At 36.4% G+C, this 17,748-nt stretch overlaps 1 protein-coding gene across 1 annotated transcript in view; it reads left to right on the top strand.

The window, feature by feature from the left end:
- Nucleotides 1-17,748, top strand: part of FAF1 (Fas associated factor 1) — a 153,992-nt gene that overhangs the window by 88,156 nt on the left and 48,088 nt on the right. Inside the window, exons 9-12 of the mRNA XM_062497347.1 lie at nt 12,983-13,078; nt 13,721-13,847; nt 14,707-14,770; nt 15,724-15,805. Of these exons, the coding sequence (XP_062353331.1) occupies nt 12,983-13,078; nt 13,721-13,847; nt 14,707-14,770; nt 15,724-15,805 (369 nt within the window). The remainder of the gene's footprint in view (nt 1-12,982; nt 13,079-13,720; nt 13,848-14,706; nt 14,771-15,723; nt 15,806-17,748) is intronic.

Raw genomic sequence — 17,748 nt, 5'->3', positions numbered from 1 at the left:
TCTTGGCCTTTTCAAACTGAATCTGGATTTCTGAAGTTCTCTTTAGATATTTCAGGTGGCAGGAAGGCACAGAAAGATGAACACGTTATTTCCAGCTAATGCTGAGATCTGAGAAACCATTTGCTGCTTGTCATGACTGTTTTCTTGGTTCTTGCTGAGAGATACTCCCTTTCTAGATATAAAGATATAAATGCAGACTATTCCATGACCTGTTTCTGATAAAAAACTAAGTAATATGTTATATAAATTCTCCTTCATAAACTCCAAATTCTGTTTGCCTATGGAACAAGGTTCAGTTTTTTACTAGTTCTTTGAATTTTCAATTGTCCTTTCTACTATTAACAAAATTCTAATATTTTACAATGCATATATTTATGGAGTGGAGTAAAATTTATTGTCTAAGGAACACTGACGCTTCAAATTTTGCATCTGTTGAATTTTGGATGCCACATTATGGTGAGAGTTTCTGGTGTTTCATCCTATTACTTCTCATGAGGAATAACTTTAAGGAAAGTTTTGCATTCTCCTGTGCCATTTGCAAAGTATTTGCATTAATTCCTTGTGCATTCTAGAGTGTGACCTATCAGTTTCAAGTGCTGCTTCCCTCATAAGCTGTAAAGGGTAATTGTATTGCTAAATACCTATTGCATTTAATCTCAATGTCAATTGAGAATGTCAATTTAAATGAGTTTGCTAAGTGCATTCTGATCTTTTACAATAAGGACTCAAAAAGTCAAATTCATTGCTGGTATAAGATGAGCATCATCAACTAAAATTGCATTGATTTCTATCAAAATTCCACTCCATTTCAGTGCAACCTATTGTAATCAACCTTATTTTTTTAGGAACAGGTGGTAGCAAATTTAAATTACTGTTAGCAATTAATTGGTTCAATGCTAAGTTCTTTTATCACTGTAATTTTAAAGCATAAAGAACAGCAGTGTTGCTTTTGACATAATTATTTGTCATCTTTTACTGCTTTCTTCTTTTGCAAGAGATTGACAAATCTGCATGATCTATTGAGATGTTTTTTAGCTGTTCTTGCTTTGAAACTCATAGACATGAAAGTTATTTTTATTAAAAATGTCATGTTCATAGAACTTGTTAGAGGGAGTTTAAAATTAGTAAACAAGGACTGACTGAGACTGATACTTTATGTTTGCTGCTTCAGTGTTGCTTCCAATTTCTGTCCTTATATTGACAGAACCTGCAAATCAAAGTGTGATAGAAATGACCATATGCACAGAGTAATATCTTCAGAGTAGATCAGGTAATCCAGATCCCTGAAGTACACCACGGTGCTGGGGGAGGATATTGTATCCACACCGCTGCTCCAGCTCTCCACCTACATGCACACAAAGTGCATTGGAGCTTCTTGTGTCCCAACAGAGGCAGCAGCAGGAGCTACACTTCTTCCTTGAGTTTATACCAAAGTAGTGATAATCTTCACTGGACAGGATTTCACAGGATCACCAGTGTCCTGCTTTCTTTGAAGCACCTATGGAGAGCTGCTGGTCCTCACAAACCCTGGACATCACCAGTAACTGAAGCAGCCTCTTGTCTCCTGCACGTGTGTAGTTGTTTACTCCATTCACTCCTCCTCTGCCCTTGATGTTCAGCTGGGATTGTTTTCAAACCTATTACATGTTTTGCCATGTAGTAATAGCACCTTCTGTACATTGAGCTGTATCTCAGATTTCATAGGAGAGTGCTTTTGCCATTGGTTTTAGAGATCCACTCCTGAGATGACTCCTACTCAAGAAGCTGCTTTGAAAATATGCTAAAAAATTGCCTTTGCTGATCAGTTGCACCCAGCTATGGTTTGATCTACAAATGTATCTTGGTAAAAAGATTTAATTATCTGAGAGATCCTTTTGTACCTTCACGAAGCCATGGATTGTCACAGAAGTGTCTCTGAAATACGATGTGTTTTGTGGAGCAGCTCTGCAGCCCATTTTTGCTGGAGCAGGCAGAGTTCCTCTTCAGGACTACTCACAAGGGGGCATGATTTGGCATAAGGCTGGAGTTGCTGGGATTCTTGGAATATTCCATGAAGAAGCATAGAGAGATACTTCAGATTGAGTTAACAGGAGTGGTTTTATTTAGGTGCTTTAACTTGTTTTACAGAAACCAAAATAGTCATTTCAGTGCCAAGTTGTTATAGAAGGACTGCATTTGCTTCATGCCCTGCTGAGAGATGCTGGCAGGAGCTGTTATCAAAGATTCCTTTTCCCCTTAGTCATTTAATAGTAGCAGCTTCTCTTTTCTTCTGTGCTCTCTGAGAGCAGAATAGGAAGTGATAATCTCCTTGGAATACAGAAGACACCTGTTTGATAAGTGGTAATTGCATTATTCCTGGAGGATTATCACAGTGGTGCTTGTTTCTTTGTAATGAAGCTCCACTATTACAAGCAGAGCAGAACTTCACTAGAAGATACACATTCCAGGTAAGAGAAGCAGAAAATGGGAAACAATCATCCTTTTTTAGAAGCTCATTTTTAGAAGTCAGTAGCACTGTGTTTTCAAGAGCTAACATTGCAAAAATCCAGTTCCTCAGAAAGTGATATCCATGAAGAAGAGGCCACCTAAAATCCTGTCAGTGTTTGAAGCATTGTTTTGGAAGCAGTTCTGCTGGCACAACTGCTTGAACTGTGCCAAGGAATTATATAGTGCTGGAGACATACCCAGGCACTTCTCTGTTTGCCATCCAAAGCATTGTACAATGTTGTGAAGTAAATGGCATCCCACCATAGACCAGAAACGTGCCAAGTATTTGACTGATACTCTTTGTGAGTGCAAAGCAGTTCCCAAGGTGTATCTGTTAATATCTGTGGGCAGTATGTGATGTGGATGAATTGTTGTTAGTTTATACTGTTTATTATTTCACTTGTTCCTGAGCTTAAAAACCTGTTAATGGTTTTGTGTCTTTCCTGAATAGCGAAAAATCAGTGGTTTGAGATCAGACTGAGTAAAAACAATTATTATACTGTCTGTATTCTATGGCAACTACATAGTTACATAAAGAAAACACCAGAAATTTAACAGACTCTGTTGGAACATAAAAGCCAGCAAATAAAGCAGGACAATTTTGAGGTAAGGAAATACAGAAAGGCGGGTTAACTCTGTTGAGTATTTTTGCAGTTGTTATGGGTCTGAATCCATGTTAAGTGTAGTGGAATTTTTCATGTTAGAGTATCAAAAGTAAGAGAACACAGTGCCACAAAACACTGCAGCCAGACTTCAAAGCGTGTGGTCATCCACAGAGAACTGATGGATGAGTGAACACTGGCCCTTTCCCATGTTTTCAGGTGCTAGAGGGATTCTTGTTCTTTTTTAGTTATTGACCTTTTCTTTAACTTGATCCCTCTCTCGATGGATGCTCTGACTCCTGGTATTTGTTGTCACCCAAAGACAGTCTCTCTTTAGCTGAGGAAAGGTTGGGAATCCCAGTTTATCTGTGAATAACACTGTTAGTTGTAATTTATCTTGTTTTAGTTGGAGAACTGGCTTTGGTTTTTTTTTTTCAGTTCCAGGGACCTTCAGGAATGTACAGTGAGTTATGACCTGTTCCCAGGCGTGTGTGTTTTATAGATCAGTTCACACAGGTGTACTTATTAATAAACTCACTGAACCAATTTGCATGCATATGTTTTAACCACTGAGTAATTAGCGAAAGCATTTCTGAGGAACTGGAAATTTGGGAAATGTGTCATTATTTGCATATCAGTATAAAGCAATTACTAAATTAAAGAGTGCACGTTGTGACAAACACGAAGCTCCTTTACTGTTGCTTTGTCAGTGCACATTAACATCAACTTGATGTGAAAGCCTGGCTTTCTCTGCATGAACTAAAAATCCTAAGGCAGAAGTACACAATGAATCACCCAGAGTTTGGAGGCTAGCACGCTGAATTGCCTTGGGGTTCAGACTGAGGAAAGAAAAAACTCATGTAAAAGACCATTGAAAAAACGTATCACTGGAAAGTAATTAACTCAAGATCCACAATTAGCCTCATGGTCTATACTTAACTGTGTTCCAGGTCTTTCAGCGTTTATTTAATTCTGTTACCCTGTGTTTCAAATAGCTGCAAATGGCTTGGCAGATTTTTCATCCTTTTTAATATTTACAGTTTTTGTCTAACAAGAAGAATGAGCTCTGTAAGTGATCATGGGTATTTATTTCAGTCTCTCATGTATATCTCTTTTTTTAGCAGAGTCTCTTGTGCGAGGAAATATTATTTTCTTTTTGTTTCTTTAGATATCTTTGTGGTTTGAAGCAACATTTAAGTACTACAGTAGCTGTCCTTCTGCTTTAATTCCTAATTTGCCTAACTAGGCTCAGTCAAATGAGAAATAATCAAAACCAGGGATAATTTTCATTCAGCCAGCAAACGAGAGGGGTAGATGCACAGTAACACGGCTGGTGATTAACAGGGGCTGTAGCAAAAATTGGCATGTGTGTTCAACCAGCATACCAGGGCTGGGTGTTCCCAGAGCACCAGGCACCACGTTTTTCTCAAGCTCACAAGAATCTCGTTGTGTTTTGTGGAGCTGCCTTTAGAGTGGCTGTCGCTGCAACGCCAGCATCCCTCGTCTGGTGTCTGAAGGACACGAGTGGCCTTCTCACTGTGCCTTGGATCTCCTCCAGCCTCCCACACCATCCTCAAGATGATTCCAGAGCTGCTTCTGCCTTCAGCACGTGTCAAGATCTGCCAGGATTGTGCCTTCACATTTGCAGTGAAATAAGATACACTTGCAGCAGCCTTTTGGAATTTTGGGGAATTAACAACACAGTCTCTTAATCCTAATCTAAAGAATTTATGAAATTTTAAAACATGAGTATTTATTCAGACGCCTTTTTTCCCCTTCATTTCAGAGCTTTTTAAACTTTCGGGTTCTGTGTTTTAACTCTATAGCATTCCTTTGTGGTTTTAAGCTGCATTATAGTTCAGAGATCTACCATGGGAACATGACTGAAATCCTTGGAATGAATTTCCTACAACCTGTGTTGACAGGTTTAAATTACGTACTCTGACACTGTTCTTGTGGCTGGATTAGAAACTTTTTTTCAAGTTAAACCTGCGATAAGTAATTGTCACAGCACTCTGGCACAATGCTAATTGGAACTGACGTGTCCAAACTGGCCTCAGTAACATGAAGAACCCTAACAGGTGTGAGGGGTGGATCTTCCCATGGGCCCTGCTGAACTTCTAACAGGGGAAAAATAGTAGAAAAAGTGAAATGAACCTTGAATAAAGCTGTCAGCAGTAATTATCTCAACAACACTTTGTGAGGAGTTAAAATAAGCATTACTGATTTATAACCTGAACACACTCCACCCTAGAGATGGTTTTTTTTTTTTTCATCCAGTTAGTGTTTAAAATGAAACGTTGACTATCTGTCAAGATTTTTTTCTTTTTATTGGAGATGAATAATGAAAATGGAGTTGTTTTCCAGGGGAAATTAATTTCAAGGGCTGTCAAATTTTTTAAAATCTTCTGTTAATTTTCATATTTGTGCAATAGTTTAATAACACAAACTTCAAGCATACTTGACTGTTTTTCCCAGCTTAATGCTATTTCAAAGTGGCTAATGTGGTATTACATCCACTTTTTATTGTTATTCAAGGAGGGATAAGGGCTTACATGGCAGCAGATGAGCTTTGGATGTTTGAATTCTTTTTTTTTAATATTATGTACTGAACTTGGGTAACAATGTCTAGTTGAGCAATACAGACTGAAGAGGGCCCTTCAGTTCTGGGTAGTAAACCTTCCTGAGTCAATTAATTGCACAGTACAAAAAAGCCCTTGTTTCAGTCAATTAAAATAATGTATTTAATAGATAGGCTTTTTGAATTGCAATGTACCTTCATTTTACATTGGGATACTTGCTCTTTGTTGGTGTGACAACACTTGTTTAATGCATACTATGTATTTCATTATGGATAGAAGTAATTTTACTGTCTGTTACTACTGGAAAAATACTTGCTAACTTCTGGGAAAAAAAATAAGCCAAAGTACAAACATTAATTCACAGAAAATCTTTAATCCCTTGAAGCTTTAAACATAACTTTTAAACGTGAACATGCAGAAAATCTTAAATCATGTATTACTTTGCCTTTGTGAGATTATACACTGAAAAGAAGATAGGTTTTTTATTGAATTGCTTTACAGTGACAAGTGAAGGAAGTGTTGACCACCTGTTTGTTCCCAAGGAATTCAGTGAGGGTTTGTCTGAGCATAACAGGCTGCCCACGCACTGTTAATAATGCTTGGGTAAACACCAGGAACTGCAGCCATGGCAAGAACAAGCTCATATGAAAACTCTCGTGTCATAGTGTCATTTTCCTTGAAATGATGAGACTTTGAGTATCCTCAGAAATGGTATGAGTTGCTTGGGAGTCCACCACCTACTTCTTGCATGGATTGCTTTCTCTGTTTGAATCTCCAGCCAGTGAAGAGTGTGGAGCCATCTGATAATCTCTGGACAACTGCAAAAGATTGCCAAAGTTCCCATACTTTTCTTTTCCCCGCTTCAATATTTACTTGCAAGGACTGTGCTGAATGCACTTAGAAAGCACAATTTTATTCAACTGTTTGTTTTATGAAAAGCTTCCTACTCTTCTATTTCAAGTGCAAAAACAAAACTTCATTCACTTGCTCTACCTCTCCCCTCTGCCTTATACACTTGGATTTTTCCTGTATGCCATGTTAATTGCTATATCCTGTCCACCATACAAATATTCCTTGTTTTTCCTTTTGTCTTCAATCTCGAAAATGATAGGTTATAAAAGGAAAATGGAAATGTGAGTGAGCCTCAGCAGGAACAGCCTGACCAATCTAGCTCTGATGGTAAACAGCAAGAAGAATAACTTTTCTTGGTGTTCCAACTAGACTGGTTAATAATTTGTTTTGTCTTTTTACCTTGCCTACTGTCAGTGCATTGAAAGCATTTAATCCCTAAAATACCTTGTATCCAAGTCCATCTAGTCATACCATATGCATAGAATATTTGATATAAAAACAAGGACAGAAATGTTCCTTCTCAGTGTTTTTCTTCCTTCTCAAAGTTTTTGTTCCGTCTCAAACTTCAGATAGTTGTGTTCAAAATGAAACATTTTTTTTCCTGTATCTTCAAGAAAAATCCATCCATCCATCCATCCATCCATCCATCCATCCATCCATCTACCCACCCACCCACCCACCCATCCACCTGATAAATTGGTATTTATCATACTCAGGAAATTAGCTTATGCTGCAATAAAAGGTCACATAACAGAATAGTAAATTTAATATGAAAATTGAAATGCTTGATAATGCTTCTTGCTCAGCCCTCTTTCCTTATCCCTTCTCTTATCTGACGAGGGGAAAAAAGCATCATAATAATTAATCCAATGAGAAAAAGGATCAAATTATACAGGAGTGAAATTTTTCTCAGGGAAGACACCTCCAGTAATTGAGTATTTTGCTATGGGCACCTCTCTTAAGTTGTTTTGAATAACTGGGTGTTATGAAATGTACTTGGTCATGTTTATTTCTTCATTCTTAAGCTGTCTGTCACTGAGTAAACCAGTCAATGGAAAAGGTAAGCAACTCACATTTTGGGCAGGGTGAAATGGCTGTCACATGGAGTATTTGAACCAGGATTAGGTTTCAGTCTGTAGGTAACACTGCATTCGTTTCTGATTGAGAATTTTTTTGTGTGATATATATGTATTACAAACCCCTTCTGTGTCCTTCAGCCTGCTAAGAAACCTTTAGGAAGAGCCCTTTTTATGGGAGACTTATGGGGGAGAGTCAAGTATCGGAAAACATGCTTTTTATTTTGTACACCAGAATCTTGTTTGCTTACTTTATCTCTGAGTATTTAAACCAGAAAATTGATTTTTTTTCCCCTTTACCTCAATAGAAAATCATGCTATGAGAGTTCCCCTATTTAGTTTCCTACTGAAGCAGATTGTATACAGCCAGACATGTTTCTGTATTAGAAGTTCAGCACCTTGAATCATTGGACTGATCCATAGCAGTGAAGTTATATAGAAATTACATTTCTTTTAATATTAAAAATTCAGAAGGTTTGTCCACTGTAAGGTTTTGGTTTTGGCTTGCCATTGTCAGATAATGCCTGTTACTTTACTTGCTGTGTGCAAGTGAAATCTGGCATCATTGATATAATCTTTTCCTTTGAGTATGGATCAGGTGTTCTCTGAATTTCTTTCTCATGCTTTGTAAGATTTACAGTTTGACCTTTAAATTTCTGAGAACAAATGATCAAGAATCTCTATGCCAAAAAAATAGTATTAGAAAATATTTTGTCATGGAAAAATACCTCTCCAGTGAGTTGGAAAGAATTTGTCGTTTCAGTAGTTTGAACAATAGAAGTACCTCATTACAGTGACTGATAGTTTCTCCTTTTCAGTGGTCTTTTAAACCACCAAAAGCTGGGTTTTTTTTAAAAGATTGACAAGTACTGGGTAATACAGGTGAAGGGCTCCATTTAGTGACTTATCCTGATTAACAGGTATGTTCAGATAGATACATTAAGGTACATGAAAGCAAATCAGAGTCCCACACGTTCCAAAACCTCAAAACTCTCATTGCTCTTGTAACAATCAAAAGAGTAACAAAGAGCACAAAATAAATCAATGTTCCTACCTTCCTTAAACATTATACTTGCTGGTTTTGAATAGTTCTTGTTAACAAAAAGCTTTATCCCTTTGCTCTCCAAGAAGTGTGATCCCTTGATGGCAAGTGTCCTGTGAACAGCACAAGCTCTCAATAATTGAGGATGAGGAGGAATGTCCCATTCTTTACAGATTATTGCCTTAAGACGGACACTTTGGGTGTCCCAGCTATATTCTGTAAGGCATTAGAAAGCTCTTAAAATGTCCTTCACTTTCCTTATTAGGTACGGTTGCCATTCAAATGTCTTTTGAGATGCTGTTTTTCTCCATCAGTGTGTGGCTGAACATGAGGAAGGCCAATTTATCATATCCAATTACTCCTTTCCTGATGCAGTCCACTGAGCTTAGAATTTTTGTATCAGCATTTCTCAGTGGCGTGAGTTCTGCAGTTGGAGTTCTCTGCTGGTATCATTCTTTCTACTGTTTATCTTTCTCACATCTTCAGCATCTTGATTAAATATCTCTGGACTGGTACAAGAGACTGATTTTGTTCCTTCATTTGTAATGTCAGAAGTCTGCAAGAGTGAGAATTAAGTTGTGCCAACAACCTCTTTCTAAAAGATATGAGGTTTTGAGATTATGGGCTTGTAATTTTTTGTATTATTCTGAGCATGAGATGGCAGCACTCTGGAGTTACATGCTCTCAATTTCTTTCTCTCCAGTAGGCATATTTGTATCATGAAATATTTGGCAAAAAAACAGTGGGTTTAGATTGTTCTGAATTATATTTCTAGAAGCTTCTACATGAAACTAATACTTTCTAACATGAATAATTATTTATTGTTTAAAGCATCTGGTCTCACTCCAGATTTGGCACATATTCCTGGGTTAATCTGGAAGGTTGACAAAGAATCCTGCATGTTTGGATCAGAAAAGATGTTGCTTAACTTTATCCCTCAATTGCTAATGCTGGCAATTGAAAAACAAATCATCTCACTCTGAACATTTACAAATAGTATTAGTGTCTTAGAGCTGGAAAGCACAAGTGATCACTAGACTATTTCTTTCCTCTCTAAATTGTTAGATTTTGTAGTGATCTTTCTCTTAGTAGTTAAAATCTATTTCAAGTAACCTTTTGTACGCTTTTAGTCCAGGTTTTACCATTACCTTTTTGAATAACAGGGATATTGAATCCATTTAGTATCTCTGCTGTCTCCAAAAATGGAGACTCTCCTGCTGCCACTCCCCCTGAAATGTTTGAAATCTTGAATTTTATTGTCCTTTTCCTTAAAAGCTATAAGAACCCAAATAGGAGACTACTTAAACTTTAAATAAGCACAAGAGGTTTCCACACAGTCTTGGACAAAAGATCTGGCTCTGGAGTTACTTTTTGCCAGTAGTTTTCCTTATTTCTGATTCTGTTTTGCTTCCCACCTCACATGGGTTCCCTGCCTAAAAAAATAATAAGAATAATCTTATTTATTTTTGCTTTAGTGTATTATTTCTTTCATAACCTATGTCTAGCTTGTCATTCAAGCATGAGTCCTGCAAATGCATTTTCAGTGTTTTTTCTTGTGCGTATGGAAGCCATCCCATTCACCATCCCACTCTGATCCCACATAGTGGTAATTTTCATGCAAAAAAAAATAAAAATTAAAAAGTGTCTGGCTTTTGAGTTTTTTCACGGCCAGATGGGTTCATAAGCTATAGAATATGGCTAATAGGTACTCAGGCTACAAACTCAGCCTTTTCAGTTATGGGGCTGATATAAAGATTTTGTCCATTCCCATGGGAGAGTGGCTGGAGCAAAATGATAATTTATTGCAATGATAATGTTCTGCATTTCTGTTTGGGAGGTGTCAGGTACAGTATTCAGAAAGAAAAGCCTCTCCAAGAGCAGTGTGAGATCTACAGTTCTTGCCACTAAGACACTTCACATCTCCCATCAGTACCTTGGCCTGCATTCAGAGTGCTAGGAAAAGGTTTGCTGAGCTACCTGGAAAACAATCTTTTGCTTAGTCTTGCTGTTTTTTATGATTTCCAAAATAAAGCTTGAACTTTTAAGGTTCAAGAGTCTTTCTTTGCAAGAGAACTCTCTATCTTTGAATGAAGATAACTTTATTCTAGAAGAATGTTGATGCCTCTCGTTTATTTTAGAATGAGCGCAGAGCTGCTATTTCTTTTGCAAAAAAAACTTCCCAAAAAAAAAAAAAAAAAAAAAAAAAAAAAAAAAAAAGGGTGATTTCTCACACCGACGTGCACAAACCCCCAACATTCCAGCAACTGTCTGGAGAGTAGGATGAAACAGGCTCTGATGTGGAACCCCTTCTGCTGTTAGCTCGTGTTTCAGAGACGCTTTGACACTATAATATAGGGTTGCAAATTGGAATTGCAACACCCTGCAATTGGGCCAAGTGATGAAGCAGCACAATAACTGCCTGCTTGATCTTACCACTCTCTCTTTAATGTGCATGTAAAAGACACCGGGAGCCTTTCCAGGCATCTGTCAGGGTATTTAATGTTGTGAGAGAGGGAACTGGAGTATGTGTGTGGTTAATGTGTGTGTTTTACCAGCATTTCATATAGTGTGATAACTACAGGGCAAAGTTTCAGGTTTTATAACAGTTGGGTTTTGTTTATTATGAAAAGCTTATAGAAATAATAATTGAAATGGTGGATTATCACAGAGAATGCAGTTCTTATGCTCTTGTCATAGGAGTTCCATAGGTAATTGGTCTAGACCTGTGTGTCATCTTTAATATTTCATTTGCTCTAGAGTATTATAACTCACTTCCTTTAAGATGATTGCTGGGCTTTTTACACAGCTAAACTTATGTTTAACCTTGCTGTGAGAATGTGACAGTAGGCTAGTTCAGGCAGGTTAACATTCATTTGGTAACCAGCCTGCTTAATCAGCCTGCTTCAACCTGCAGCAAATTAAATCTTTGTGAGTTCTAGCAGACAAGTGAGAAAGTCGCTCTGAATTATGTATAAAAAATAAATGGGGTATTTTTACTGCTCATGGCAGTAAATGAAATTTAAGTCTTATGATTTATTCTTGGATTTTTGTTGAGAATTATTGAAATGTATTTTACCTTAATGTTTTTACAGTCCAATTAGGAGAGTGCTGTATTTCTGAAATTTAGAATCTAAATCTTTCATTCTGTGCCCTGCAAAAATACTAACAAGTATTTTTGACAAGATCTAGATGTTTTTCTGTCATCTCTGTGTTTCATCTGAAGGAACCATTAGAAACGATGTTTTAAACATATAGCCAGGACTACCCTTCTGCACATCACTGAAAATTGCATGGCATTAAATACTTTGTCACTGATAAAAATAATAAATTATCTTCATTTAAGAGCTACTCCCATTGTAAAATCAGTCCAGTTAGGTCTTTAGGTGCTTCTGAAATTGCTATTTGTGGTCATCAGGCTTGCTTCTCCTGGATTGATGTGCTGTTCAGAAGAGGCAGGAGGCTGGGCAGAAGCTTTAAATGCAGGGATGGCACAGGTGGTTCTGGTCACAGAGTGGAACAGTTCTCATTTTCAGGCATTATAATTAGGGCATTTTTAAATGCAATATAAGACCAGATTTTCAAATATTATTGCTGTGTGTTTGCAGGCATCGTAATAATTCTGTCTTTCAAATGACAGTAGATTTTTTCTATTGGTAGTTCTTAAAAACTGAGATTTATGCATACAGCAAAGGGCAGAAGTTCTGTTTCTGTTGGCTCTGGCTACTGAACATCCATCCTGTGGACTGTGCTGACTGCAGTGTCACCAGTTTGGGTTGTGTGCCTTTGTTCATATGAGGAACATGGTGTGCACCCTTGACATTTTAAATGACCAAAAAGGAGATTTAATGTATTTTTTAAGTTGCAAATGTGATTATGTCTATTGCAATGTCTGCTGATAAACAGATCTTTCAAAATACAATTTTTTTCAGTATTATTTAGCTGTTTTTAATTACTTGCATCAGTACTTAGCATCTTTAACAATTGCTTCTTGACTAGCAATAAAAAAATCTACATTTACATCATCAAAGCAGATCATTTTAAAAGTTGCCATGGACAGTAACATTTCAAACTTCAGTACTGATTCAGGAGAAAACAACAACTCAAGGCACTTTGGAGTTTGCAGTTCCATGGAGTTTGCTTTGATATTCTGTGCACATACCTCAGTAAAACTCAGTTGATGTTTCCTTGAATATTTTAATGTGAAGAATCAGTTTGGTTTTTCAGGCTTGTTAATATGTGTTTAAATAATACAGTCTTTGATTTGAATCTCTAAACAACCTTAAACCCTCTCTCTTTAATTTGGAGCGTGGCTTTAATGAAGAACCATTGCTTGCTTTGTAGATGACTTTAGCTGTGTCAGGACTGACTTTTCCTTGCCACCGACTCACAGTTGGAAGAAGATCTTCACCTGTACAAACAAGGGAACAGTCAGAGGAGGTAAGGACATCATCTTTGTTTTACCACTCTGCTCTAGGAAGAGGCAGGGACACCTTGGTGTGCAGTGCTCACCGTCCCTCCTGTTGTCAAGTGTTTCAATAGAATTGCATCTTGCAGCAATTCATTTACAGTTCCTGCAACATGTAATTGTGACAAAGTGAGGAACTGGGCAAATGAGTCATTGAAGAAAAAGAGAAAAAACAAAGCAAGCAAATGCCAGCAAAGCATCTGACTGTGGGAGATGAGACCTTAGCTCCTTGCACTAAAATTTTGGTTTTTCTCCTTTATATTTATACCAATATAAAAACCACCATTGTGTGGCTTTTCTCACTCTTTCTTATGCAGTTAGACCAGCTCTGGTACCATTAGATGGAACACAGAATTAACTTTGGATAAAATTTGCTCAACTATATGTATGTAGAGATTCTTTAATAATGCATTTTGTCACATAATATTTCTGTCCACCAGACTTCTGTTAAAAATTACCTTTGATAATGCTGTATAAAATAGTAAACTAAACTCCAATGTATTATGTGTTTATAGAAATTTGTAAATATTTTTCGCTGTGTATGTATTTTGTATTTCACTGAAAATGTCTGAAATAGAAGCTTACAGTGGATTTTGGGTTTTGTTTTTATACAGCAATGCACTGATGTTCATATGGTTAGTGATAGTGATGGAGATGACTTTGAAGATGCTACTGAGTTTGGAGTTGATGATGGAGAAATGTTTGGAGTAGCGTCATCTGCCTTGAGGAAATCGCCAATGAGTAAGAGTTACAATTGTCTGGGGGTTGTACAGCAGAGGTGAAGGCAGAGAGGTGTGAGGAGTCTGCAGAATCAGAAACTGGAAAGTAACTTTTGGTAGGAATGGTAGAATTGTTTGAATGTCATGTCTGATGGATGTATCAAAGGAAAATACTGCACATATAACTGGCAATGATAAAAGCACCTTTCCTTGGAGGGAAAATTTTAACCTTGCAACTGAAGAATAATAACTTAAAATTGATGAGTAACAAATAAAGTCAGAGAAATTGTGATCTCTATTCAAATGCATCTGTAGATAACTTGATTTCCACTTCCCGGTTTTGAAAATTCTACAGATTCTGTTTTTGATTAATGTTTTAGTCATTATGCTAATCAAGTTTCTCAGTGATTATTTGCCCTTGAATTATGAAAAGGATCGAGCAGGAGCAGTCAGTTACCTCCCACATGCAATTCTTGCATACTATTTATTTACTTTAGGCTTGAATTAGTGTTACTATATTAGAAGTTTTTTAAGAGCAAATATATGTAATGATAGGGAAAACTTTTAAAAATTATGGATAGGAAGGGTTGAGCCTTTCAAGTCTTCAAGTAAGTCCAAACTGCTAACTCTGAGCAAGTGATATATCACATTACACTGGACCTGAGGATTTTACTGTTAGGAAAATCTGAATATATTTGTGAGACCCTCTGGAAAATTCCTGTCTTTCGGAAGGTTCATAGTCTTTTGTGAAGTGTATATGGTCTCTTGGTAACACTTCAGTAATCTGGGAACATGAAATACCTGTGAAGTGAATGTGTTTGCATATTACAACCTGTTTCCATAAAGTTGCATTTATTATTTTTTTTTCCCATTTTTTTAAGTGCCAGAAAATGCTGAAAACGAAGGAGATGCCTTATTACAATTTACAGCAGAGTTTTCTTCAAGGTAAGCTTAGCCTGTTAACTGTGCAATTCTTACCACAAACTAAGTTAGTAAATAATGAAAATAGAAATAAACCAAGTGTATATGTTTTCTTGTGAGACTATAGCATATTTAGACATACTAATGGAATATAGCATATTTAGACATCCTAATCTAATTTATTTTAATTCTAACTCTGCTACTAGAACTGCTTCTGAAATAAAATTATGTCTCAGCCCAAGCTGGAGTGGTTGATTCTTGTCTTATTTATTCTGCCACTATGTAGTACCATTACTTAACTCTGTAAAGGTCCAGAAGGATGAGAAATACTGCTCATATATGGTAATTTTATTGTGATAAGCAGGAACAGAAAAGCTGAAACTGACTGATACTGAAAAGTATCCACATTGTTGCTGTAAGTGTTTTAACAATAGCAAAGTGGTTGGGTAAATATTAAAAACTATGTATTAAAAAACATAGAAATTTTGGATTTTTAAAAAACTTTATACTACCAAACCATGTACTGTTAAACAATTGTTTGCTTCACTGAATAGGTAGAAGCTGCAAAGTAATGCAAAGTTTATGTGCCTTCTGTTTTCACTCCTGTGGTGAAGTGTTCCTTTACATCTATGAGATGCATTAATGTGTAATGCAAGAATAGCCTTCAGTTAACCTTTAACAGTATAATAGAGGAAATAAGTTATGACTGAAAAAATTTATAGAAAATTGTGTAGAACTGTGTAAACAGAATGTTTTTCTGATAAAGTTGGTTAGTTAGTAGTTCATTACTTTGAGTTTTTCAATGTCAGAAAACAAATGGGTCCTAAGTATTGCCTTTCTGTCCTTTAGAAGTGTAATACTTTATCTTTCTAAAGGTTTAGCCAATGCATTATATTTACAGAATATATGAAAAGGTAGAATATTGAAATTACTTGGTTTTGTCATTTTTTATTAATTGGAAGTTTTATCTCGAACAGATACGGTGACTGCCATCCTGTTTATTTTATTGGATCATTAGAGGCTGCTTTTCAAGAAGCCTTCTATGGGAAAGCTAGAGATGTAAGTGTGTGTTAAAATGACTTCATTTAATATAGTGGGGGAATGGGAATCTCCTTAAGTGTTTCACCTTTAGTTTTGAAAAGCTGAGCTACATTTTGAAGTCATTTTGCTTTTATTGTTCGAGAAGAGTTGCGCTCATTCAGTTGACTGACTCAAATACTTATCTTGGTGGTTGCTGAAATTGGAGTGAATAACTGATGCTTTCCAATCATTCAGGTTGGTTTTTTACTGGACTTCTTTAGCTGTTCAAGATACTGTTTTTCTTTTCCCCTTCTCCCTTTTCTTCCTGAAATAATGCTGTCCTAGCACCAGATAGCCCTGCCTGCAAGTGTTGTGGTTGGCAAGTTCACTGTTGCATGTTGGTAACTCCTTTGAAGAATGGCTAATGAAATTGTAAATTTGAATTGAAAGGTCTCTGAAATACAGTGTGCTTTATTTCCCCCTTTGTACAGCCTTTATCTGCCAAGTAAGCTCCAGTACCAAGGTTTGGTTGTTTAGTTTTTCTGTACATCCAACCAGGCATCTCAAGTTTCTGTTATTCCATGCACAGTGTTAAAATCAGTATTTTAATAAAATTAGAATGGGAACAGTTTATTTAAGTTTTGGTGACTTGATTCACTAAGGAGAAACCCAAAACCCTGTATAATTAAGCACAGATAAAGCTGAAACACAAACAAGAAAATCATGCTGTTCAAATTTACTTTTTGTTTTCTTGATAGAGATTTAATTTTAAAATGAAGAATGTAGTTATTCATATTGGAGCCTCTGTATTATGTTAGGGGCTGTTCTGATAAGTGTGAGAGTTATAAATCCACACTGTACAGCTGAATTTGACACATACTTAACACCCCAAGTTTAGTGCATATTTTCATGCCTTTGCACAGAGAAAAAATCCTATGAATTGAACAAGGAAAGGTGTGAGTTCATTTTGTGTCATGTCATCAGAAATGGTTGACAGTGTATTAGTGTAATAAGTGGACAAAAGCTCATTAAGAACTTTCATAAATACTTTCCTACCTTTTAATCTAAATTAATGCAGTGGAGTTACTTAGTTTTTTGTTGCTCAAAGTACTTCTTGTGCTGCTGACATAGCACTTCTGAAATTCACGTCAGCTTACATTTTTAATATTTTGTGATTTATTCAGACCAGCTCATCATCACAATAAAACCATTGTGTTTATAGATATATATGTATAACACATTTGTGTGTGTTTAGGAGTTTTAATTTTTGTGTTGTTTGGATTTTTGCTCTTTTTTTTTTTTCCCTGAATATTGCCTTATTTTGAAAGCCCTCCCTCCCACCTTTGGAATGGCATTATTTTTATTGTAACATTCTGATTTTAAGAAAAGATACCAGAATGTGGAAATACAATTTCTTTTCACTGCTTTTCCTTGTTACAAAGTAATTTTTCCAGTACTGGTTGTTGGAATTCAGAATTGAGGAAAGGGACACATTATTTCATGTTTTTATAGTTTAATTTCATAAAATAATTTTTATATCTATATCAGTATAAAAAAGGCTTTGAAGAAATTGCAACCTGTATGTCTTGTCTTCTAATTTATACTATGGAGGGCACTTAATTTTACCAGGGCAACAGATGAGCTTCAGGCACCAGCATTCTTCGCTTGAAGTGAGAAATTGAGTTCCAAGAGTAAATAAAAACAAGATTGAAGGTTTAAATCCTCAACTAGGCTTTTTGAACTTATATACTCATTAAATGTTTATTGGAGTGGTGGGATTACGAAGGATTTGGGCAGCTTCATCAGCTGGTATATACTTAATCACTAAGTAAAACACTACATTTGATAGAGTGTTTCTCACGATGCCACACTCAATCCATCTTAATGAAAACCGCTTCAAACTGATTTAATTTGAGAGCACTTGGCAGCTTGAGTGCTCAGAGATCTTGGCCTTTTCTTGACAAATTCTCAATGCTGTCCAG

Source organism: Cinclus cinclus, chromosome 8 (genome assembly GCF_963662255.1).
Source record: "Cinclus cinclus chromosome 8, bCinCin1.1, whole genome shotgun sequence".
NCBI classification, from domain to species: Eukaryota; Metazoa; Chordata; class Aves; order Passeriformes; family Cinclidae; genus Cinclus; species Cinclus cinclus.
The sequence above is the reverse complement of the archived record's forward strand: the minus strand, read 5'-3'. Positions and strand labels throughout refer to the sequence as shown.